At 39.5% G+C, this 21685-nt stretch overlaps 2 protein-coding genes across 4 annotated transcripts; both read right to left on the bottom strand.

The window, feature by feature from the left end:
• Positions 1–769: 769 nt before the first annotated feature.
• On the bottom strand, positions 770–1261 carry LOC122009368. The gene has a single exon (XM_042565494.1). It carries the CDS (start codon positions 1259–1261, stop codon positions 770–772), a length of 492 nt encoding a protein of 163 aa, XP_042421428.1.
• An 8520-nt stretch (positions 1262–9781) lies between these two features.
• LOC122011734 lies at positions 9782–14054 on the bottom strand. 3 transcript variants are annotated; one of them, XM_042568109.1, is made up of 2 exons: positions 13910–14054; positions 9782–13776 (listed from the first exon to the last, which is right to left on the bottom strand). In XM_042568109.1, exon 2 carries the CDS (start codon positions 12933–12935, stop codon positions 10083–10085), a length of 2853 nt encoding a protein of 950 aa, XP_042424043.1. In that variant the 5' UTR covers positions 12936–13776; positions 13910–14054; the 3' UTR covers positions 9782–10082. The 3 variants fall into 3 exon arrangements, with proteins under 3 accessions (XP_042424043.1, XP_042424045.1, XP_042424044.1); XM_042568111.1 differs by lacking the exon at positions 13910–14054 and having other exon boundaries at positions 9782–13246; positions 13598–13863; XM_042568110.1 differs by lacking the exon at positions 13910–14054 and having other exon boundaries at positions 9782–13246; positions 13507–13863.
• Between the last annotated feature and the right edge of the window lie 7631 nt (positions 14055–21685).

The raw sequence follows: 21685 nt of genomic DNA on the forward strand, positions 1-21685 counted from the left end.
CGCCATGAATTGTTATCGAATTTTTCTGGCCGCATATTGAATTTTTTTAGATATTCAATTTGACAAATATTATGTTATATCCTAAGACGAGCAATACATTATTAATTAAGTACCATGAATGCAAAGGGTACGTTTTTTTCCGTACGTGTCGATGTTTTAGAACGTAACCATTACGCTCGAGACGAGACGATGGTCCGCGACCAGTGGTCCACTACCGGTCCTTGTTATTGTATACACTTCATGCAAGTTGGCACCTTAAAATTCTGATCATATCATGCATCCTACGCTACGGTCTAAATGAATTAAATTAAAATCTGATATTTTCCTAGTGCATGATCGATCGACGATGAAGATATTTGTTGGTCAATTAATCAAGAAATTAATAAGAAATACTGTTTTTGTCTCTGTATCCATCGCAAATAGACAAACATTTACATGGAGAAATCAAAAGTATTACTTTTCACATATGTTTCTTATATTTTATTAATTTAAGATAAGACACATGATTCTCTCTTACAAATTAGACTCAGAAAATCGGTCCTCGAACCGATGAGAAAATCGTACAAAATTTTAGTATAATCAGGCTGTCCGTTGACTTTTAAAAAATTGGGCCACGTGGCGTTCTCACCGTCAATGAATTAGTTCAGTCTATCCTTGATCTAAATTGCTCATTTAGACGCTCGACGGTCCAGATCGCGAAACCAGACAGATCATTGGCGGTGCGGAACACCGCATGGCAGAACCACCGACAAAGTCGATCCGCTTCGATTTACTCCGGAATGGCAACCAAGTCCGGCGAGAACTTTGGCCCCCTTCTGCCTTCCCTCGGCGACCTCCGCCGCAACTGGTCCCTATCATCCTTCTCAGACCGCTGCCGGTAGGCGATATCCACTGGAAAAACAAGGGGGCCCACCGCCCGACGGCCACGCCGCCGCGCGGCGTCCGCCAGCGCCGCGCTCGCCTTCACCGCCAGCGCCGCGAGGTCCTCGGGTGGTAGAGGGTAGCTGAGCACAGACCGCGGGAGAACGAAATAGAGCTGGCCCAGGCAGAGCTCCTCTCCGACGTTCACCGGCGACACAAACCCTCCGATCTCCATCTCGTCCGCGTCGCACACGAAGAAGCCCGCCGCGTCCTTTCCCAAAACAGTACCCGCCGTCGCCGGATGGGCGTACTCGAGCAGCCCGCCATCCGGGAGCACCACCTTCGCCGTCTCCTCCATCTCCGTCATCGCCGCGGCGTTGCACGAGGCGCAGGCTCCCATCGCCGAGCTGCGAACCAGGTGCCGATGTATCGAACCGTCGCCGGACGAGGTAAAATAATCGCTGATCTTTGTTATTCTTTCTCGCTGTTTAGTTCAGTTCAATTTGTCCGCCGAGACGAACGCATTTGGGCGAGAGAGTGCATTGATATAGAGGACGCGGCGCGATCATTTTCTCGCGCAACGAGGTATGACAGGCTGGAGCGCCATCAGAACAGAACAGCTCGTGATGTGACGTCTAATTTATGCCGTAAAATAGTGCACCAACTTGAAGAATATTACCTTCTAACGCCACTGCACTACACTCGAATACATATGGAACTCAAGTCCAATTCAAATTTTGGTATGCGTCTTGAGACCCATTCCATGTTCTTATCGGACACGTAAAATTTACCCGTCGAACGTCGTGGTTAGTTATTAGGTGGACAATCACAAAAATCCCCTGTTCTTAGAACAGGTACAAGTCCAATTTTTCCATGTTCTTATCGGACACGTAATATTTACCCGTCCGTCTATATATCGGCAGTTGACTTGGTCAATTGGGCTTTAAAAGGAGAAACGTTGACAGCTTGCTTTAGCTCACCGGGAAACACCGTTTACGTGGCAAATGAGACGGCGTAAACGCGTGGACGTAGCTCAGAGCTTAAGATAGACCAAGCAGCCGCTTTGGTGCCGTCGAGGCATTTGGTTGGCGTGATGTGCCTCTACGAAGGTTCGTCGCATGGGCAGTTGCGTAATTTTAGTCTTTTAAATGTAAATTTGGTGCGGCCTCGCGTGCACACTGTTTTGGGCAAGCAAACCTGAGACGCTGCTCCCTTCAGGGTTGCATAAAGTGTACGGTGGGTGAACCTACACGCCACTTGAATTCAATCGGCTACCTGTTTAAAAACAAAATAATTAAATAACACTTTTTATTAAAAAATTCCAATCTGCAAATTAGCCATAAAAGCACGTGTTGTTTTCTAGGCACACCTTTCCATGTACACTAACTCCAATCGGATACTACAATAATTAATTATGACTTTTAATTTTGTAGGGGTCTGGGTTGTTAGGCTTACGCTAGCACCACTCCATCGGCCCCATCATCAAATCATGGGGCGAATTCTGATCGTCGTCTGTCACCCCCATAACAACTTTTAGGAAATTCCACGTGGGCAAATGGTGGCCGGTGTCAAACCAAATTAATTGTTAGAGGTTAAGCCTAGCACAAGTTAGAACTCAAGTACTGATAATGTTATATCAAGCCCAACTTATACTTGCAGCTGGCTCTATTCTTTTAATAAGTAATAAAATATATATTATTAAGATTTATTTAAAATAATTAGTATTAATATTTTATAAAAAATATGAGACTATATTAGTAATCCATAGCGTGTAGGTTGTGTCAAACTTTTTGTTTGTTAGAGCAGGTATGGTTTGAGATAGACATTAAATATGCATGACACAACTTATGAACCATGCAAGCTAATTAGTGCTAACGACAACAATAGCATGGTGTGCACCAGCCCAGTTACTCCCACGGTTAATTTATCTAGGTTGATGGTCGAAATATAATAAATTAATTAATTTAAAAATATAAATAAAAATATGATTATTAATATTTTGAAAATATAAAATAAAAATAGTTAATATTTAATACATTTAAAATTAGAGTACAGAGCAATAAATATTATTGAAGTTGTGCTCCTCAATTCTTGTCAAATCAAATTCATTAATTAATATATCATTTTTATTTCATCTCATTACAAAAGCACTGTTTTAATAAAAAAGAACAGTTTTATCATTTTCTTAACAGAACTGTTTTAACAAGTTTCATAATTAAAAATGATTCTAATCATTTTATTATTACTGGAAAAATGGAAAAAGTTAAAATTTAATATATAGGTAAATGATATAGTTATAATATATAAACTATAACAAATGAAAATCACCTGTAAATTAAATTATAGGTTTTTGTCTTATTTCTTTCAACTAATCTTCAATATAATTTAAAAATAATTGATAAATTTTAAAATCTTTCATACCTAGTAATATCAATCTTATAGTGATCCAACTACAGTCTCAAATGATGCAAATCTTGTGCATTAAAATTAAGAGAATATAATTTCTTAGCGAGTCGATAAATGTGATCAACATTAAAAAGTTTAAATTTTTTTTAGATTCCAAAACACTGTTAGATTATATATATATATATATATATATATATATATATATATATATATATATATATATATATATATATAGTTTTTAAGGTAATTTGATCATTTTCCCTTTAGGATTTCTATATAAGATCTTATACTCCGTATTACTAATTTTAAATTTTGGATTCAATAATATGGCTAGTTTTTTTTTCTTTTCTTAATTTCTATATGGTATAAGGGCGGTTCTTCTTCTCTGGCCTAATTTTTTCAGCCGCTCCTTGTTATTGCTTCCTGTTGTCGCTGCCGTCTCCTACTACTACTATCGATTTTGGCATGACATCATTTTCCATTGCTTTCGGTGTCGACACCCTATGCTGTCAATTTCTACGCCGACGCTCTTTTCTGTCGATTTCAGTGTCGACACCTTGTCCTGCCGATTTCAATGCTTACGCTCTTTTTTTGCTAATTTCGACGCCGACATCCTATGCTGTCGATTTCGGTGTCGACGCTCTTTTCTGTCAATTTCGGTGTCGATACCCTATATTACCAATTTTTGCATTGACGTTCTTTTCTACTGATTTTGACACCGACACCTTATGCTGCTGATTTCTACGTTTGACATTTTTTTGCCTCAAATTCTTTGTGTGACCACGGATCATCCTGACACCAGTTTTTATGGATCGTATAGATGTGTATCCTTATAGTTTAGTTATTATGAGCATTATTTGTTCTGTCAACATGTCTGGTCGTGCAGATGCTTTATGGCAATTTGATCCTTATATGTTGAAGCAGTTTCAACAGTTCCTTGCTTCACAGTCCTCTGCCATGTCAGCTTCCTCTCATATAGGTTTGTCATCATCTTGTATTTCAGGTATATTTTCATTCTTATGGATTTTGGACTCTGGTGCCTCCCATCATATGTCATCTAATTTATCATCTTTTATTTCTTTTTCTCCCTGTTTATCTATATCTATTGTGACTGCTGATTGTACTCCTATGTCATTAGTAGGTGTCGGTTCAATTGTTACATCTTGTTTATCTTTTATTGATGTTTATTATATTCCGGTGGAAGCAAGTTTATTATACTTGTTTTGTATACGAATGATATATTGTTGGCAAGAAATGATAAGAGACTGCTGCTAAAAACCAAGTCATTTCTATCGATGAATTTGAAATAAAAGATATTGGTGATGCATCCTTTGTCTTAGGCATATAGATTGTACGTGATCATTTAAGGTACACATTTAGACTATCACAAAAGACCTATATATAAAAGGTGCTCATTCGATATGACATCCTGAATTATGCTCTTGGCCACGCTTTGGTGGCAAAGGGTGATAGACTTAGCTTCTAACAATGTTCACATCATAAACTTAAGATTAAGGAAATGTAACAATTCCCTTATGCATCAGTAGTAGGGAGTTTGATGTGTACCCAAATATGTACACCTCCAGATCTTACGTACATTGTGGAGATGTTGGCAGATATATTTGAGTAACCTTGGATCAAAGCATTGGAAAGTTGTAAAGAGTATTATGTGGTTTTTGCAAAGAAGAAAAGATTGCATGCTCATGTATCGGAGATCAGGTCATCTGGAAATAATTGGATATCCAGACTCCAATTTTATTGAATGCTTAGATAACAGGAGATCCACATTAGGTTATGTTTTCATGATGGCATGAGGGGCTATATCATGGAAAAATGTCAAACAGATGTTAATAGTCATTTTCATTATGGAAACAGAGTTTATAACCTGCTATGAAGCTTCCAAGCACGAGATATAGATGTGGAATCTTATCATAGGTTTATAGATCATTGGGTGCATTGACAAACTATTGAGGATCAACTGTGATAATAAATCTGCAAAATTATATTCCAAGAACAGTCGCAGTTCGTTGAAGTCTAAACACATCGATATAAAATTTCTAGCAGTTAAAGAAAGAGTTTAGAATTGTCAAATAATGATAGAGCCTATAAGAATAAATTTCATGTTAGTAGATCCACTCACCAAGGACTTGTCACCCAAGGTGTTTCATCAGCATGTACTGAGCATGAGAGTTCTTCCTTTTGATAAAGCTAAGTAGCCATTATGTAGGAATCTCTATTTTGTGTGATGCTCTATATTCATGAATATATATTTTGGCTCATTATATATATTACAAATTTCTTATATGTGTGTATGATTTTGACTTTCTCTGACATATATATATCATATTTACCATTATGATTTTACATTTGGTTGTTGTAGATATGATGTGGACTCCATTTGGAAAGGTTAAATCATGATTTACCATTACAATTTAGCATAAGGTTTTGGTAAATATGATTTGGACCCAGTTTGAGTCATAAAGAGGACTTATTGAGAATGAACACTTATAGATCACATGTAGTGTCATTCGTGTACTACACAATTACATTTAATATATGTCGTTAATGATAGTTGATCCTGTCTGAAAGTCGATGAGATGAAAAGCTAGGGATGTGACATTCCCGCTGACTACGTGTAGACTCCGCTTCGACCTGCAACACAGATCACGTCAGTGTCGAGTTAGGGAAGGGGTCCCCGGCGTTGACCCTCCGACGCTCAAGTCAGTCACCGGCGATGAAGTAAAAAACGGAGCAACAAGAATGAACAGTAGCGAGAACAGTGTTTATTGCGTATTGTGTACCTCCGTCGATGCCTGGACCCCCTTTATATAGAGCTCCTACAGCGCACGTGCACGCTCCCCAAGGCGAGCACACTTCCCAAAGTTTTCCATGAAAAGACTTGTCAGTAAAGTGCCCCTGACACATTATCTTAACAAACTGAGCATATCTCTGAAGTGACAGTGGAAGCTTTCGTCGTACGATATTCTGGTTGTCCATGCTCGGTGTTAGCGGCACTAACTCCTAAAAGGATGTCAAAGGATACCAGAGAGAGTATGCTGCTAGGCCGAGCGGGTTGGTCACTCGGCCGGAACTTCGTTGTTCCTATGTTCCGTCCGCTCGGCCAAAACTCCATTGTGTTTGTGTCGCGTCCGCTTGGCCGAAACTCCACTGTGCTTGTGTCATGTCCTCTAGGCCGGAATTCCACTATGCTTGTGTCACGTCCGCTCGGCTGAAGTTCCACTCTGCCTGTCGAGTCCTATTGCCTGGCCGAGTGGGGTAGCTGCTCGGCCCGGCTTCTGAATATCGTTTTTTTCCTCCGTCTGGCGTCCAATACTTCATTAAGCGTCAGTCATTTGACATCTCCCCGTGTCAAAGGCGAAGTGTTACCGGGACCTTCTCCCCCCGGTCGAGGCATGCTCGCCCGACCGGCCGATGCTATTTGCGCGTTGATCGCCTTGATTTTGACCTCCACCGTAGCCGCTATCCTCCACGGGGTGAGGCCCCTCCTTATCACATGTACCAATTGATTTAATGAACCAAATTATTTAAAGAAGTATTTAACCCATAAAGTTTGATATGTTGAGTTCAACTAAGATTTTGTGTCGTATATAAGAAATCAAGTATAACCCAAGTGAAAAATTATAGGATTAAGTCCACATGGGTGGATTAAATCCAATTAAGTCCACATGGTGGGCTTAATCTCCATAAGATTAGCTTACATTTGATTAATACATACACAACTAATTATCATTAAGAAAATTAAATCTCAATTAAGTGATCTAATACTTTATTGCATATAAATGGGGTTTGGATTAAATTGATGTGCATTCAATATATAGATTTATTAATCCCATTTATTAATATTGATGGGTTGTTAATAATGGATGATCTTTATACCGGATAGTTCCCATAGAATGAGTCGGGTATATAAAGGAAGAGAAATAGTTCATTTTAGGACATGTTGAATCGTGTTCTCTTCCTCTTGATTCTTCTCCCCCATTGAAAAGGACTTAGGTTGCCGACTCAATCCTGTGAAAGACTTTCACTACATTTGTATGATCTTTGGTAACAAAGAAGAAGCAGTAGTCCTCTACGGTACATTTAGATCAATTCTTCATTAGTTATTGTTTTAATTTTTAATATTGTTTTAAAGATTTATGATAATTAAATCCTATTATAAATGCATCATTTAATTTATTATAGATGTCATGCACTCCTTACCTGTTGGCTTATGATCATCGAGGTATCCTGATGAAACATTTTGTGAGTAACAAAGTAAGAAGCGAAATTCCTTTTGCAATAGATAAATGGACATAAGAAAAACAAAAGAACAAAAAAGTTTCTGAATTTGTTAGATGCTGATTGTTACCTGGTGGTTGAACATTTCCTCGGTCAATACTCGATCTGTTCTTTCAGAATCGTCCTGCAGTGAATTCTCTCTGACTTAGATAATTTTTCTATGGTTTCCAAATAAGGATGTAATCGAATCGAGTCGAGTCGAGTCGAGACGAACTCTTAAATGTTTGAGCTTGATTCATTTATAATCGAGCTCACGAGTTTATTCGAATTTTTATCGAACCTAAACGTGCTTCAAAAGAAATTGTTCTAAAATAATTGCCGCCCTCGGACAAATTAGCATAGTCTGAGGTACACAAGATCTCAATCGAACCATTTCTCATGTATGATGTGTCGCTGTTTTTGTTCTCAGCTAAATTAAAAAAAAAAAATAAATAAATAAAAAAAAGGATGATGCTTTCGCACAACCGTTTCCCTCAAAAATTAGCACATCAAAGCCATAGTGCTCATTAAGTGGCAAAAGGCGAAGCGAACTTATCCATAGTGGCCATTAAGCCTAAGACTCGACGTCATCTTCGTCCAAACTGTGAGCTTTAACAAAATCATTCCAGCCAGACTTGAGAAAAAGGTCGCCGGCAATCTTTGCAATTCCTACGTGCCACACATTGCCACTTGGTCCCTTCAAATCAGCAAAATTTGATGTCTGACCTTTCAAATAATTCATGAACTTCTTTGGCACATTCTACAGGACGAGCAATTCAAAGATAACATAATCCAGAAAACCATAGATATAGTAAAAGTATACTGATCCGGCGGTAAGTATAGGGGGATCTGCATGGGTAAAGATCAACGACACGTGAAGACTAAGGTCAGTAGGGTCAACCTACCGGTTCGATCGATTGGAGAAGTCTTATGACCGCCCGACCTGGAGAAGTCTCCTAGCAGCTCGGCCAGGTTAACGCCAGGGCTAGTACGAAGACAGCTCGACCATGATGTCGGGCTTCCGACGCTCATAAGTTGCCAAATACTGAGAAATTGTCGAGCCGAGCGTCCCATCCGCTCGGCTGAACTATAACTCAACCAAGGAAGCATTCTTACTTGGTCCGGCATGCCTTCAGGCCTGAGCCTTACGGCGCCGAGCGGCTCTTCCGCTCAGCCCAAAACGTACAATGCATAGAAGGGGACAAAGGGAGCAGTTGGGAATATCCTTCTCGAGACGTACGTCGCCGACAGACAGCGTGGTTGACGGCTGGACCGGACAGAGAATCGTACGGTGGAAGTTTTCATTGTCACGTCAGAGATATGCCCGGACAATTGCGGCATGGCGCCAGACACGCTTTTCTGACAAGGTCATTCCAGGTATGCTTTGAAGAGTGTGTACATTTTGAGATGCGTGCACGCATCCCCTGGGAGTCCTATATAAGAATCCCAGGCTTCGACGGAGATATGCATTATACATCACTGTAGTTACAGTTTTCATTCTTGTCATTCTGCCTCGATCTCTTTTCTCCGAAGTTGACTTGAACGTTGGAGGGTCGTCGCTGAGAACTCCTTCCCGGTCCGATTTTATGCTTGCAGGTTTCCACCGGAGGCTCAGACCAGTCGGAGGATCGTACGCCGTCATCGAGAGCGTCATGTCCCCAGTATTTATCGACTCAACATTCGGACAAGTTGATATACAAAGATCAATTTTCTGGAGAAATCTATTGTCAGTCTGACATAGCTACAAACCTTAGCAAGTCCTCTTGAAATAATAGATTGGACTTCGACCGTCTTGCCATTACAATGCTAGGGATGTTTAAGATTTGTTTGGTTGAAGCTATTAGGATATGAACCGACACAGGTATTGTTATATAAAAAACGAGGATCACCTATCCGTACCTATATTAAGTACGTTTGATTCAAATTATATAATCTTAATTATGTGATTACTGGATAAAAATCGCAAAATTGTGTGAAGCCGAACTTAATCGTCCAAAGAAGATATAACAGAATACTTATTGAAATAAGTCCCTCTGTCACATTTTAAATAAAAATATTAATATAACAGAATACTTTTAAATAAATTTGTCAATGCTAATTTTTTCCTGAGCCACATCCTTTTTATATTTGGGTCAAATTAAAGTTCTTCAGATATATAAAGGCGAATTTACAATACTAAAAGAGAATATAACCACAGGAAACTCTTTAAAATGGCCAACAATTAAGACACAAGCACTGCATTGGGAACAACCCTGTGATATTACTCTCGCAAACTCTACATCAAATAAAAATATGGGCACCTAGAAAAAGGTACATACATAATAAATCAAATTCGCCCCAAGCACTGCATATTTTGTTCATCCAAAGAAGGAAGGAAACTATTGTACATATAATAAACACAAAAGGGTTAAGTTTCATCCAATTCATGACTTTAAAATGCTTGCAATTGCTTCTGGTTGCCCGGTGTTTGAATTACACTGGAGGTGCAACATGATGGTTCCACGCCAATCAGGAGAACATCCACAAACCATGTCTATTTATATTTCTGAAGCCTCTGCGATGGTTGTCAATCTATCAGTCTGAGAAAATGCAGGATTCAGAAACTTGGCTACAAATGCCCACAGTCTGTACACATCCTCAAAGTTGGTGAGGAAACCAAGTGAAGCGGTAAGAACCTCCACTCTAATCACGCCATGCTTACTGTTTTTCTTCCTAGCTTGTTGATTGCTTGCAGAATGCTGTAAGGAGGTATCGGAGAGAACTTCTCCTGGTAAAAATTTATGATCGTCCATGAGGCCTATATGCGTAAGGAAGCCAGTGCCCAAGGAAATACCATTGTTCTCAGCAAGCTTTTGAACAATTTCTGGTTTGATCACTGCCCCATTACCATCCTTTACATTGAAGGCCACAGCTGCACCCCTTTCATATTTGATCTTTGGACCATAAATCTGGATCAGAGGCAAATCACTGCCCCCGGCTGAACCTGGTAACCTCAACTGAAGTAAAGACGTCACTAGCCAGTTGATGAGATATCTTAGTTTCAGAGTTGTCTTATTGAGACCCATCATGTTCACATGATCTAAATGTCGACAAACAATTTCAGGTTCTAATCTTCCCCATTCTTGAGAATCGTCATCCGTGGCACCATCACCATGGTCCTCTTCATCATCAAGTCTTTGTTGAAAACTCTCTCCGACATCAGAATTGTGATAGGAAAATTCATTAGTTTTGTTATCTTCTATGCTGAAGGATACCCTCCTATCCATGCTGGAAACTCCTTCATTCTCTTGCACTACTAAGAATTTTCCACCTGAAAACTTATTATTTCCTTCTCTCCTTCCTAAAAGCCGAAACTCACCTTCTGTTTCCCTTCTTATGGCACTCTCTTTCAATTCATTCTGAACTTCAGGGTATATTTCTGATGCTGAACCATTCTCACGACCAGTGGAAGGTGATAAACCAGAAGTTGAGCCAATGATTCTCCTTCCACTGGGAGAAGAAAACTTAACAGACTGTTTTTGCGTTGCTTCCTTTACTCTAGGTTCTTCCTCTATCTCTGTCACTTTCTGCAAGTGAGAATGATCCGCTCTATTTTGAGACAGCCCCTCGTGTGAGCTCTGCTTTAAACGACCTTGTTCCTGAGAAACTGAGAGGACAGCTGCATCAAAGGATAGAGCATGATCATCAAAAAGAGGGTTTTCCAACATCCTGGAAGCCTCCTTGAGTGACACCTTATGATTCTTCTTTCCAGTAAGCCATGAAGGTGGTATTGGAGAACCAAACTTCCCTTTGTTCAACTGCATTGAATGGTCTGATCCATATGGGCTCTGACCCAAATCAATCCAAAAGGAGTTGTCCGATGATTCATCCTCGCTAAAAACAGGGCTCTTCATGACCTCCCCAACAGAAATGCTGTCTGTATCATCAAAGATAGTGCTGGCTCCATCATGATCCGAGTTGTTGTCCTGATCCATCTCAGTGTCAAATACATCTCTTACTTGAGCTGATGTAAATGCACCTGAAAAGGCAGGTGGCTGGGATCCTTTGTGAGTCTTTGACGTGGAAGATTCATCATTTCCGTTGATGTTTTCAGCATCAAGCCCATCCAATACATCAAGACCATCCCCTGAGTCACTTAAATACTGAGGAAACACAGGAACAATCCTCACTATTCCTGATCCAGTGCCACCATTCTGGCTCTGCAGGCTTCCCATCACAGATTTCTTGATTAGGAGGCATCCAAAACCTGTTGGATCATATCCAAACACCCGGTAAAATGAAGTGATGATGAAATCCGGTCGGAAGAGTGAAAGGCCAAGAGAATCCATGTCCTTTGGACCCAAAGATCCAGCATCAAGCAACACATGCCAATTATTCTGCTGAGCCAAAGCCATCCACTGGTATGAGTACTTTGCTCCGGTCACTCTAGACTGAACTGGGAAGACGAAAAGACCTACAGCCGTGTCCTTCTTCCTCCTCCTCCTCCTCCTCTTGCCTAAGATTTGCTTCCTCAACTCCGTCGAGCAGAGCTTGAGAGTTGGCCACTTAAATGTTGCACTATAGACCTTGGCTCCCTTCTCCTTGGCACTCTGGGTCATCCAATTAACAGACTGGCTCTCATGATCAAACATTGTCAACAGCTTATTGGTATGAAAAGGATAAGTTTCAGAGAGCAATTTGAAAGCGGAGCCTCTACTGAAAGTGAAAACTAGACTATACTCATTCTCGGGAATGTTGAGGTAGTCCATGACACGAGTTTTGATGTCATGCTCGACAGTCCCTTTCTCACCGCCGCCGTACAAAGCATGGTTGATCAAGTTAGCAGTAATCTCAGAGAGACTAAATGCCGAAGATTCCCAGCTTTGGAAGCTCTGGATGTAGGAGAACAAACCAAAGCCGCAATAGTCGAGGCATACCTTGGCAGAGGCGTCCGACAGGTGGCAATACTCATCGAGTCTCAGCTCATCGATTTTGTTGGAGGACTGATACTTGGGGTACGTGCTGAGGAACTTCGACAAGGCCTCATCCAGGGAGGGAATGGAATCGGCAGAGTGGAAAGTGCGCTGGGCGGCGAGAGCAGTGGCCTGGAGGAACTCCCGCTGGGCGTTGAGGCGAGCGACGGATCTCGACCGGTTAATGGAACCTTCGTCGGTGTTGCCTGCGTTCTCTGGGTCCATCTCCATGTCCAGGGACTTGGAGAGGGAGCCATCTTCGGAGGCCTCCTCGAGAGCCTCCCGGAGCTTGTTCCCCTGAATGTGCCGGAGTATCGACGATCGCCGCTCGCACCTCTCCTCCGACAAGCCCTTGCCGCCACCATCCCGCCACCGATTCCTCTTGTCGAGTATTAGGGCGGCGCAGTGGGAGATGGGCTTCCATAGAGAGAGATGCATCTATACTGCTCATCCAAGCCTTTCCATCCAACAGCCCTCGAGGGATATCTGAATCAGATCAAACCCTAAAAGCCACAGAAGGATAAAGATCCGAGACTCCTTTCAAAAACCAAATTTTGAGACGATCAGGACGAGAATTCGAGATCAGTGGAGGGAATGAGGAAAAGAAACCATCTAAGCTAAGATTCAGCCAGCTTTTACTTTTGGCGACAGTAAGAGGAAGGTAAAGAAAAGGGGAGCATTCAAAGTCCTAATCTCTGAAATTCCCATCGGAAGCAACCCAAAGACGACAACTTTGAGAAGACTCCAACCTAATTCAACATAAAGAAAACTAAAGTGAGCACGAAAAGGAGGAGAGTGAAGATGAGAGAGGGAAAACTGAAAAGAGGGCAAAACGACTACAAAAATAATAAAGAAAAAATAGAGAAGACAATAACAAAAATCGGCACCAAAATCCCCTTTTTCCTTTTCTCCTCTCAGATCAGTCGAAATCAATCAGCCAAATACCTCGGATTCAAACCGAAGCAACGCTTTGGTAAAAAGGAATTTGAGAAACTAGATCAGTGCCTACCAAAGGAATCGAAAGAAGACGAATCTCTCATGCATTCAAACCAAAACAAGGCTTTGGAAGAGATAATTTGATAAACTAGATCAGAGCCCACCGAAGGAATCCAGAACCAGAGGTATCTCAACGCACCAACGATCGCCAAGCTCCTGACAAGATCGAAACATACTCTCTCTCTCTCTCTCTCTCTAGTTCATCTCCACCCACCGTCACGGCGTCACTGAGGATGGAGGGATTGCTGTTGAGTGGATGGAGGGTTCAGAGGCGGAGGAGCACCTAAGAACGGAACAAACGAGGAGAGCAGAAAAATTAGATTATCTTCGTTTATTAGGGGAAAAGGAGAGAGATTTTATTTAGCAAGTCAAATAAAGGAAATAATTGAAAATCGATTTAGTCTACGAATACGAACTTGCAGCAAACTGCGTGCGGACAAGGGAAGAAGCTCCATAGTAATTTAATAAGAGAGGAAGGCAGAGTTGATTGTGCCATAAGAAAGGAAAAGAAAATTCTATCAGGATCAAAGTAACAGCACACGCCGGTTTTTCTTATATCTATTATGGATTACGTTGAGAAGAAATAGATAGATATCATTGACTAATCAAATAACCATCCATCGTTCACCGAGCACTATCCATAATCTATTATTATACTACCAGGTGGGGCTCTGGCCAACTAAATTGCGGCTTTTCTTAAAGTCAACCAGCATTTTCATCCAGCACTTGCATTTTCTATGTTAAATACTTTTTGACACTTGAGGTGGTTCACTTGAGGTGAAATTTGGAGGAGAGTAAATAGTCGTTGACACCATCTGAGAATTACGATGGTCGAATCACCCGTGAATAGGTGTAGAAGTTATCTTGGTCGTCAATCATCTAGTGAAAATGATGATTGATAGAGAGATCTGCTAGAGTTGGAATAGAAGAAGATGAAAAAAAAAAGATTAGAATGATGGTCAAAGGTTTTCTGACGCAGTCACTATGATACTCAAGTTAATTATCGACAGAGGTGGAAGAAGAAGAATGAAAAAAGACATGTTTAGAATTTTAGATACGTGTGTTCGCGTACCTAAGTCCATAGGGACGGATTATCTTTTATAGAGTGACGACTTCTTCCTACATTCTTCACATGTCCTGAGATCCACAATATTGTTATTTATTATTTCTTGAAATAGTTTGAAATTTTGAGATCTATGCTATTGTTAACTACTTTCTGAAATAGTCTGAAATTCCTAGATCCGCGCGATCGTTATCTACTTCCCGAAATAATCAGAAATCCCAAAGTCCACATGTGTATTGTTATCTACTTCCTAAAATAATCTGAAATACCAAGATTTGTGTGTGTATTATCTACTTCCTGAAATAAACGGTGACATTATCTTCAGTTATGTCATGGAGTCGAGGCGTCGCTGGTAAGTCAGGAGGCAACTCGGAGACAGACGACCCAGGATCCAAAACATCATGAAGTCGAGATGACGTCAAATCGGGGCAGCTCGGGGACAAACAACTCGGGGTTGGGAGCATCATGAAGTTGAGATGTTGTCAAGTCGAAGGGCAGCTCAAGGATGAACAATCTGAAGTAGGGAGCGCCATGGAGTTGAGGGCTTCTAGTAGTCTAGGTCGTACAGACTCGAGGAGTGGTTTGGCTCTTCCTTGACACTATTCGGCACTTCAACAGATTGTTGATCTCTTTATCCATGGGCACTCTATGATTACCTCCTGGATCATAAGTCTTGCCTTCGAGTATAGTCAAAGGGAGTTCGACTAACTGGACTATGGTGTGATCGAAGGGGGCAACTCCAACTGCCTCGACTGCCCTAGCCACATGATAAATCTATTGTATATTTCTAAAGAGATTATGCATTAAATATAGGCATACCTTTGACATTACATTTTAAATGCAATGCATGCGTCATCTTTAAGGTTGCATCATATTAATGTGATATGACTCATGACAAGGAATACGAAGCATCATGTGTATTGTAATGATTATTCAGATTTGATTTAACCCATGTGTTTGATCCAAGGGTCAAAATTTTATCCTGATTATGTGACAGCAAAGATTCGACGGTCTCAATCGAACTCGTTGAGATATATTAGGTTGAAGAATGATGCTCTTGCCCTTAATCATGCAATCACTGCTTCTGAGACAACGATTCTTCATCTTCCTCATCTTCAAGCTCTTTGTGTCATCTCGTTCAATAAGTTACTTTGTTTCTTCCTGTCATTTTTGTTTCAATCATCTCTCAATCAGGTGTCCTTTATTTATAACCTTTGTAGTCTGATAGTATTCATCACAATGACTGGGGAATCGTCTTCTACTCTATGGTATAAGTCTATTGAGTTAAGCTTCACCAATGTAGTCTTAGATCAATTAAGGACCACCTATAGGATCTCGATCGACCATCTGATAAGACTTCCAAATGGTAACGATCGACTAGATCGTCCTCCCTAGGTTTCGCAGCCTTCTTCAAAAGTCACCTTTTGAGTGAGCTGTGCTTCCCTATCCCAACATTCTTCTCCAAAATGTCTCAATATTTTCATATACTATTATCACAACTTGGCCCCAATTCTTTTTACATCGTAATTGTAGTAGTCATCCTCTTTCGACTGTATCGCATTATTCTTTTTCCTCGCATCTTCCATTTTTTTTTTTAACACAAGAAGATTGAGGAATAGGGCTGTAAATTAACCGAACGTTCATGAACAAGCTAAGTTTGGTGTTCAACTTGGTAAGAACTTGTTTATGTTCGTTCAATATACACAAACTTAATTAAATGAGCAAACTTGAATAACTTGTTTAACTAAACAAACAAGTTTGAATACATATGTGTTCAGATTGTTAATATTAGTGAATAATGTTTGTGAACATGTTCAAAAACAACATTCGTGAATATTCATGAACAATGTTTGTAAATTATGTTCATTAATAAAACTCTTATCAACTTACTAAGAAACTTTCAAAATAAATATATTTGTATTGTCAAAGTCAATAACTAATAAAATAAGTTTAAAATGTAAAAGTTTCAAACAATCAAACAAGCTTGAATTAAGAATTCGATAGCATCTAAACAAATCAAGCTCAAGTCAAGCTCAAACCAAGCTCAGGCTCATAAAAAAGAAATCAAACTAAGCTTGAGCAATCATTTTAATGATTTGGTTCATTTTAAACTCAGCTCGGCTTGACTCGATTTCCTTATCAAACAAGTTTAAACACCACAAAACTTAGCTCGGCTTGGCTTGTTTATAGTCTTGTGGAAGATGATATGTTCTTCTTTTCGTCTCGAGTCAATCTTAGTCTCTTGAAAGGCTTTTCGACCTCACATAAGGGTTGGAACCCCAACTTTTCTTTGTGAAGACCCCTAACCCCGTGTATTGGCCAACTCGTTGGCAATCTGAGTTGGTCTCCCCTTCCACTCAGAAAGATTACTACTTGGAACAGGGCTATTTCAGTTTGTCACAGAAGTTGCAAGACTTGAAGTTCGATAGCAATGCACTACTCAAGGAAGGGTTGCTTCACAACTTCGACCTGAGTCTCATTTCGACTCCTTTCAAAGCGTCATTTAGTAAGATCCAACACTTACACAAGTCTTGATATCTAACTGAAGGTGTATCATTTCTTACAACTACCACCATGCTGAAGGTCTCAATGAATAAAGTGGTTAAACTCACTAAGGACGAATTAGAGGAGCACAGCGTGGCAATCGTTAATCTAACCCTGGAGTAGACTATGTTTAAAGAAAGGGTACCAACAGCTTCGGTCGCATCTTAATTCAACGGAAGCTACCTCCTAGATAGCCGCTAGAGGACTGACGCCACCCTTGGAGTCGAGAATGCCACCAGCTCGTTAACTGGAGATGGTGGAACCAACGCCATCCAGGGAGTTTGGGATGCCCTTGAGGTTGATCAGGAAGAGGCAACGCTCACCAAGGACTTCTATCGGCTCTCCAAACTCATTTGCACAAGCATAAGTTCAACTACCAAGTTCATCGGCTGAGTAGGGGAATTGTCAGGTCATAGATAGTTCCTCGAGACCACAGGGCCCACCTATGCTATAGGTGGCCATGACCTTAGCCTCCCCTATGGAGTCGAGGAACTCCTGCATCAAGATCGGTCCATCACACCCTCCTATGGGCTCTGATTTAGCGAGTCATAGGGCAGACATCCCAATAGAGCCCCTTGTTGAATTGGACGAGGACGACATCCCACTTGCTGTAGAAACATCCTGAGAACCAATTTTGGTGGAGCATAAACTGGATCTCACCCTCTATGATCTGATGGTTGCTAGGTCGAAGAAAGCCTAAGAAACGACCAAGGGTGTGCCCATCAGGACATTGGCCAAGGAGCTTTTGTAGAATGGAGCCAAACATATGTCTCAGCTGATGGTGTTTGACCAAAGATTCCCTAAAATCTAGCAAGATTGAGAACGTCGAGGAATGCAAGCATGGATAGCCGAGTTAGAGGCTCAACTAGCCCAAACCTCCTCTCCTCAGATCTTTTCATCAATTCTGGCTGAATTGGGCATGACATGGATAGAGATTACACGACTGAAGAAGCTAAGAGTTGACCCTGCCACTGAACTATTGGATCATAGAGAAACACTAGAGGGGTGGGAGGGGGGGGGGTGAATAGTATTCGTTGAAAATCGAAACAGAAATCGAGAGTAGTGCTAGCTGGAGGGTTGTACAGTTGTCATTATCCCGACTCCTCAGTCACACAGGGGTCGTGGCAAGTAGAGGGACGGGCGGGAGTGATATCATGTGGCATGCATGCACATTTGCATATGATGTGTGGTTCATCTTGTAGAGATATATTTGCATACATGTTTAGTTGATACTAGCTACATGTGATTGTGATATGTTGCACTTGTTCGAGGTATGATTGTTGCATATGGTTGTCATGTTTCATACATGTCATTTATTATACATGTATATGTGTCAGTTATATTGCTCAGGTGCTACGAGCAAATCTGTTGCTGATTCCCCGGTGAGTTTACTAATTATTATACCGTATATGTTGATTCAATATTGAGTATGTGCATTTATTATGTCATTTTCGATCTTGACCTTATGTGTTAGATCCTGATTGGGTATGTATGTTTATTATGTCATGGGTGATCATAATCTTATGTATTAGATCCAGATTGGGTATGTGTATTCATTATGTCAGTTATGTTTAGTTGCATTAATTATGTTAATATGATCATGTTCTTATTTCCTTACTGAAACTGTATACTTTGATCTCTATGTTTTATATAGATCATGCACTATCTTGTCTATTACCCGTTGAGTGACCCACACTCACCACCGCATTTGTATATTATTTTTTTCCTCAGGTAGCAGGTAGATGATTGTGAAGTCGTTTGGAGTATTCTATCTGTTGGTCCCACTTCACATCCGTGGATGGTTTCCCATTTTAATCACATTACGATTTATGGACTTGACATTGTATAACTTGACTTTGTTTTGAAGTGTTGCTATGTGGTGTCATGTAGTCGTTTTGTTGTGGTTGTTTAAGCTTAGTCGGCTAGCAGTTTGTTGTTCTTGATTTATGAGTTTTCCTTTCGTTTCTCCGCTGTGTTTTTAGTACAACCATGTTTGCTGTTGATTATAGCTTGTGAGTAGCCTTGTGCCATTATATATATATATATTTCATATTTTCACAGTTATATGGGAGATGTTGTCCGTTTGCTGGGCAAAGACTCCTTACAAGATTTTTTGAGTTTAAAATCTATTTTAAAATATTTTTTGGAAAATTACATCTCTCTAGATAAAATAATTTATAATTTCTAATATTAATCTTGTTTAATCATGAAAATTGTATGGATTATTATATTTAAAAGTAACTGTAATGTGGTTCACAAAACTAAAGTTAAGTTTTGTGAACCCAATGGTATTGCAAGGTTTAGGCCCGACCCTGGAGGAGGGCCATCCTGGGCGATGGCCCTGGGCCTAGATTTTGAAGGAGCCCAAATTTTTTTTTAAATATTATGTTTAATAATTTATAGTTATAGTAGGAATGAAAACAGATTTAGGCCAAAAAAATTGCTTCTGCGAATTATCGCCTGCACCTGCGCGACGCGATGGAAAACTCGTTGGTCGCCGCGACCCGCGACGCCGCCTCCCGCCTACACATGTGCCTACGGCTACGAGAAAGAGGACTCAAGGTATCAGGTATGTCTTCTCTCTCTGTCGCATCTCTTCTTCTTCTTTCGCTCACGACTCTTCATTCTTCAACGGTTATTTCTGTGACTGTGATTCTGTCGTATCTCTTCTTTCTTTCGCATCTCTGTCACTTCTCAAGATTTTTTTACCGTTGTTTTTGTATCCACAGAGATGATAAATACAACCCATTGATTTAGAATTTTCATTGTGAATTTGAGCTTTGATTGTCTATTGTCGTTGATTCGTTGTGAAAATTTGCTCTCAAATTTTTGTTAGATTTGATTTTTTGGAGGAGAATTTTGTTCGTGCAGTCATCAATGGTGTTTGGTGACTGGTGCTAGGCTAAGCTAAGGTGTTGTTGCTCTTTTCTTTACTCACTTGAAGAATTACTATTTCTTAATAATTTTACTAATTAACTAAGCTGCATCACGCATGTTGACCTTAGAACTTGTGACCTTAGTAGTTAGTAGCACAAAGTAGCTGCGAGTTGATTTGTGACAGAAATTTAAGATGAAATGGACTTTTTTTTATTAGATTTCTGACTTCCATAAAAGTTATAGTATGTATTTATAACTCCAAATTGTTTAAAGTTTTAAGCACAAGTTGATTTGTAAATCTGCTTGTATCACGGTCTCGTTGTCCTGACTTGATGAATTATGTTGATGGCATCTAAAAGTGAACAGTTGAACTGAATTTAGAACCATGTGCCCTGGATCAATTTACTGTGCTCAGTGCTTAGTGCTCTACTGTGCCTTGTTTGCAGAATTGTTATTTTTCTAGTTCAACTGAAAAAAAAATTATAGCCAACAAACTGTCATTTCCCAAGGGTAAGTAAATTCCTTTGATATATATATATATATATATATATATATACATATATATATATATATATATATATATATATATATATATATATATATATATATATATATATTGTTTGTCTATCATCAAATAAGAGATAGCTTCTAAACGTTACGTCTTTACACTACCTTTAGATAAAGAGTATGAAATGCAATTTGTATAGTTCTACATTTCTTATTGTGTCTTTTTCTTTGTGTAACTTGTCATGAGTTTCAACTCTACCGAATACCTTTTGCTTTTTTCTAGAATTTTGAACTTCACAACTTAAGATATGTTATGTGTTATGTTCGTTAAATCCCTTTAGTCAATTAGGTGAATGAGCTATCCCTTTAGTCAATGTCAAATAAACTATCAATAATCCTATAAAAATAAGAAGAGAAAATTGTCAAAGGACTTATGATTGAAGCCCTTAGATTATAGATCTTAGAGAATTATAACACTTGAGCACTTACTCTATGAGAAATAGAAATTCATAATGTTTTTTATACTCTTGGTTGTTCAAGAAACCTCTAAAGTACTTACTCTGCTTGAACTTGTGTTGTTATAATTAGTATTGTTGTTTCTTTAAGTATCATAATTTTACTAATTAGTTTTAATTTGATAATGATTTAGTTTTTTTTAACAGGTGTTGTTTGATGAGGTGCTTAACTTAACAACCTAGGACATTTCCATTAATATTGAAAACTATCATATTCCAGGTGTTATTATTCCTTTACTAGTGAAATAATTTGAATTATCTGTTTTTTTTTGTAATTGTTGTGGTTTTGTATATTATAATATGTTGTCTAAAAAACATCTTTCTGGATGTGAGAAAAGGAAAAAAAGAAAAAAAAATTAGAACAATTGACTGAATCACAAAGAGATGCTATTAATAAATTCTTTATTAAAAGTTCTCATGGTGATAGAAATGCACAAAATTCAACTATGACGGTGAATGATGTAGATGAGTGCAATGAGATTCACAATGTTAATGAAGAAAGAGAAAATTTGAGTGAGCATGAAAATGTTTTAAATAGGGTATATAATGAGAATATTGACATTGATGAACAATTTATTTCTTCACTTGATATATATGATTCAAGAAATTGGGATAATCTTGATAACAATGCACGTGATATTTTAGTTGAAAAAGGGCCAATAAGAGAAATGAATATTGTATATCCT

Source organism: Zingiber officinale, chromosome 8A (genome assembly GCF_018446385.1).
Source record: "Zingiber officinale cultivar Zhangliang chromosome 8A, Zo_v1.1, whole genome shotgun sequence".
Classification (NCBI taxonomy): domain Eukaryota; kingdom Viridiplantae; phylum Streptophyta; class Magnoliopsida; order Zingiberales; family Zingiberaceae; genus Zingiber; species Zingiber officinale.

Excerpts from the sequence above, each read along its gene's own strand:
- LOC122009368 (XM_042565494.1), bottom strand. The coding sequence starts at position 1,261 with ATGGGAGCCTGCGCCTCGTGCAACGCCGCGGCGATGACGGAGATGGAG.
- LOC122011734 (XM_042568109.1), bottom strand. The coding sequence starts at position 12,935 with ATGCATCTCTCTCTATGGAAGCCCATCTCCCACTGCGCCGCCCTAATA.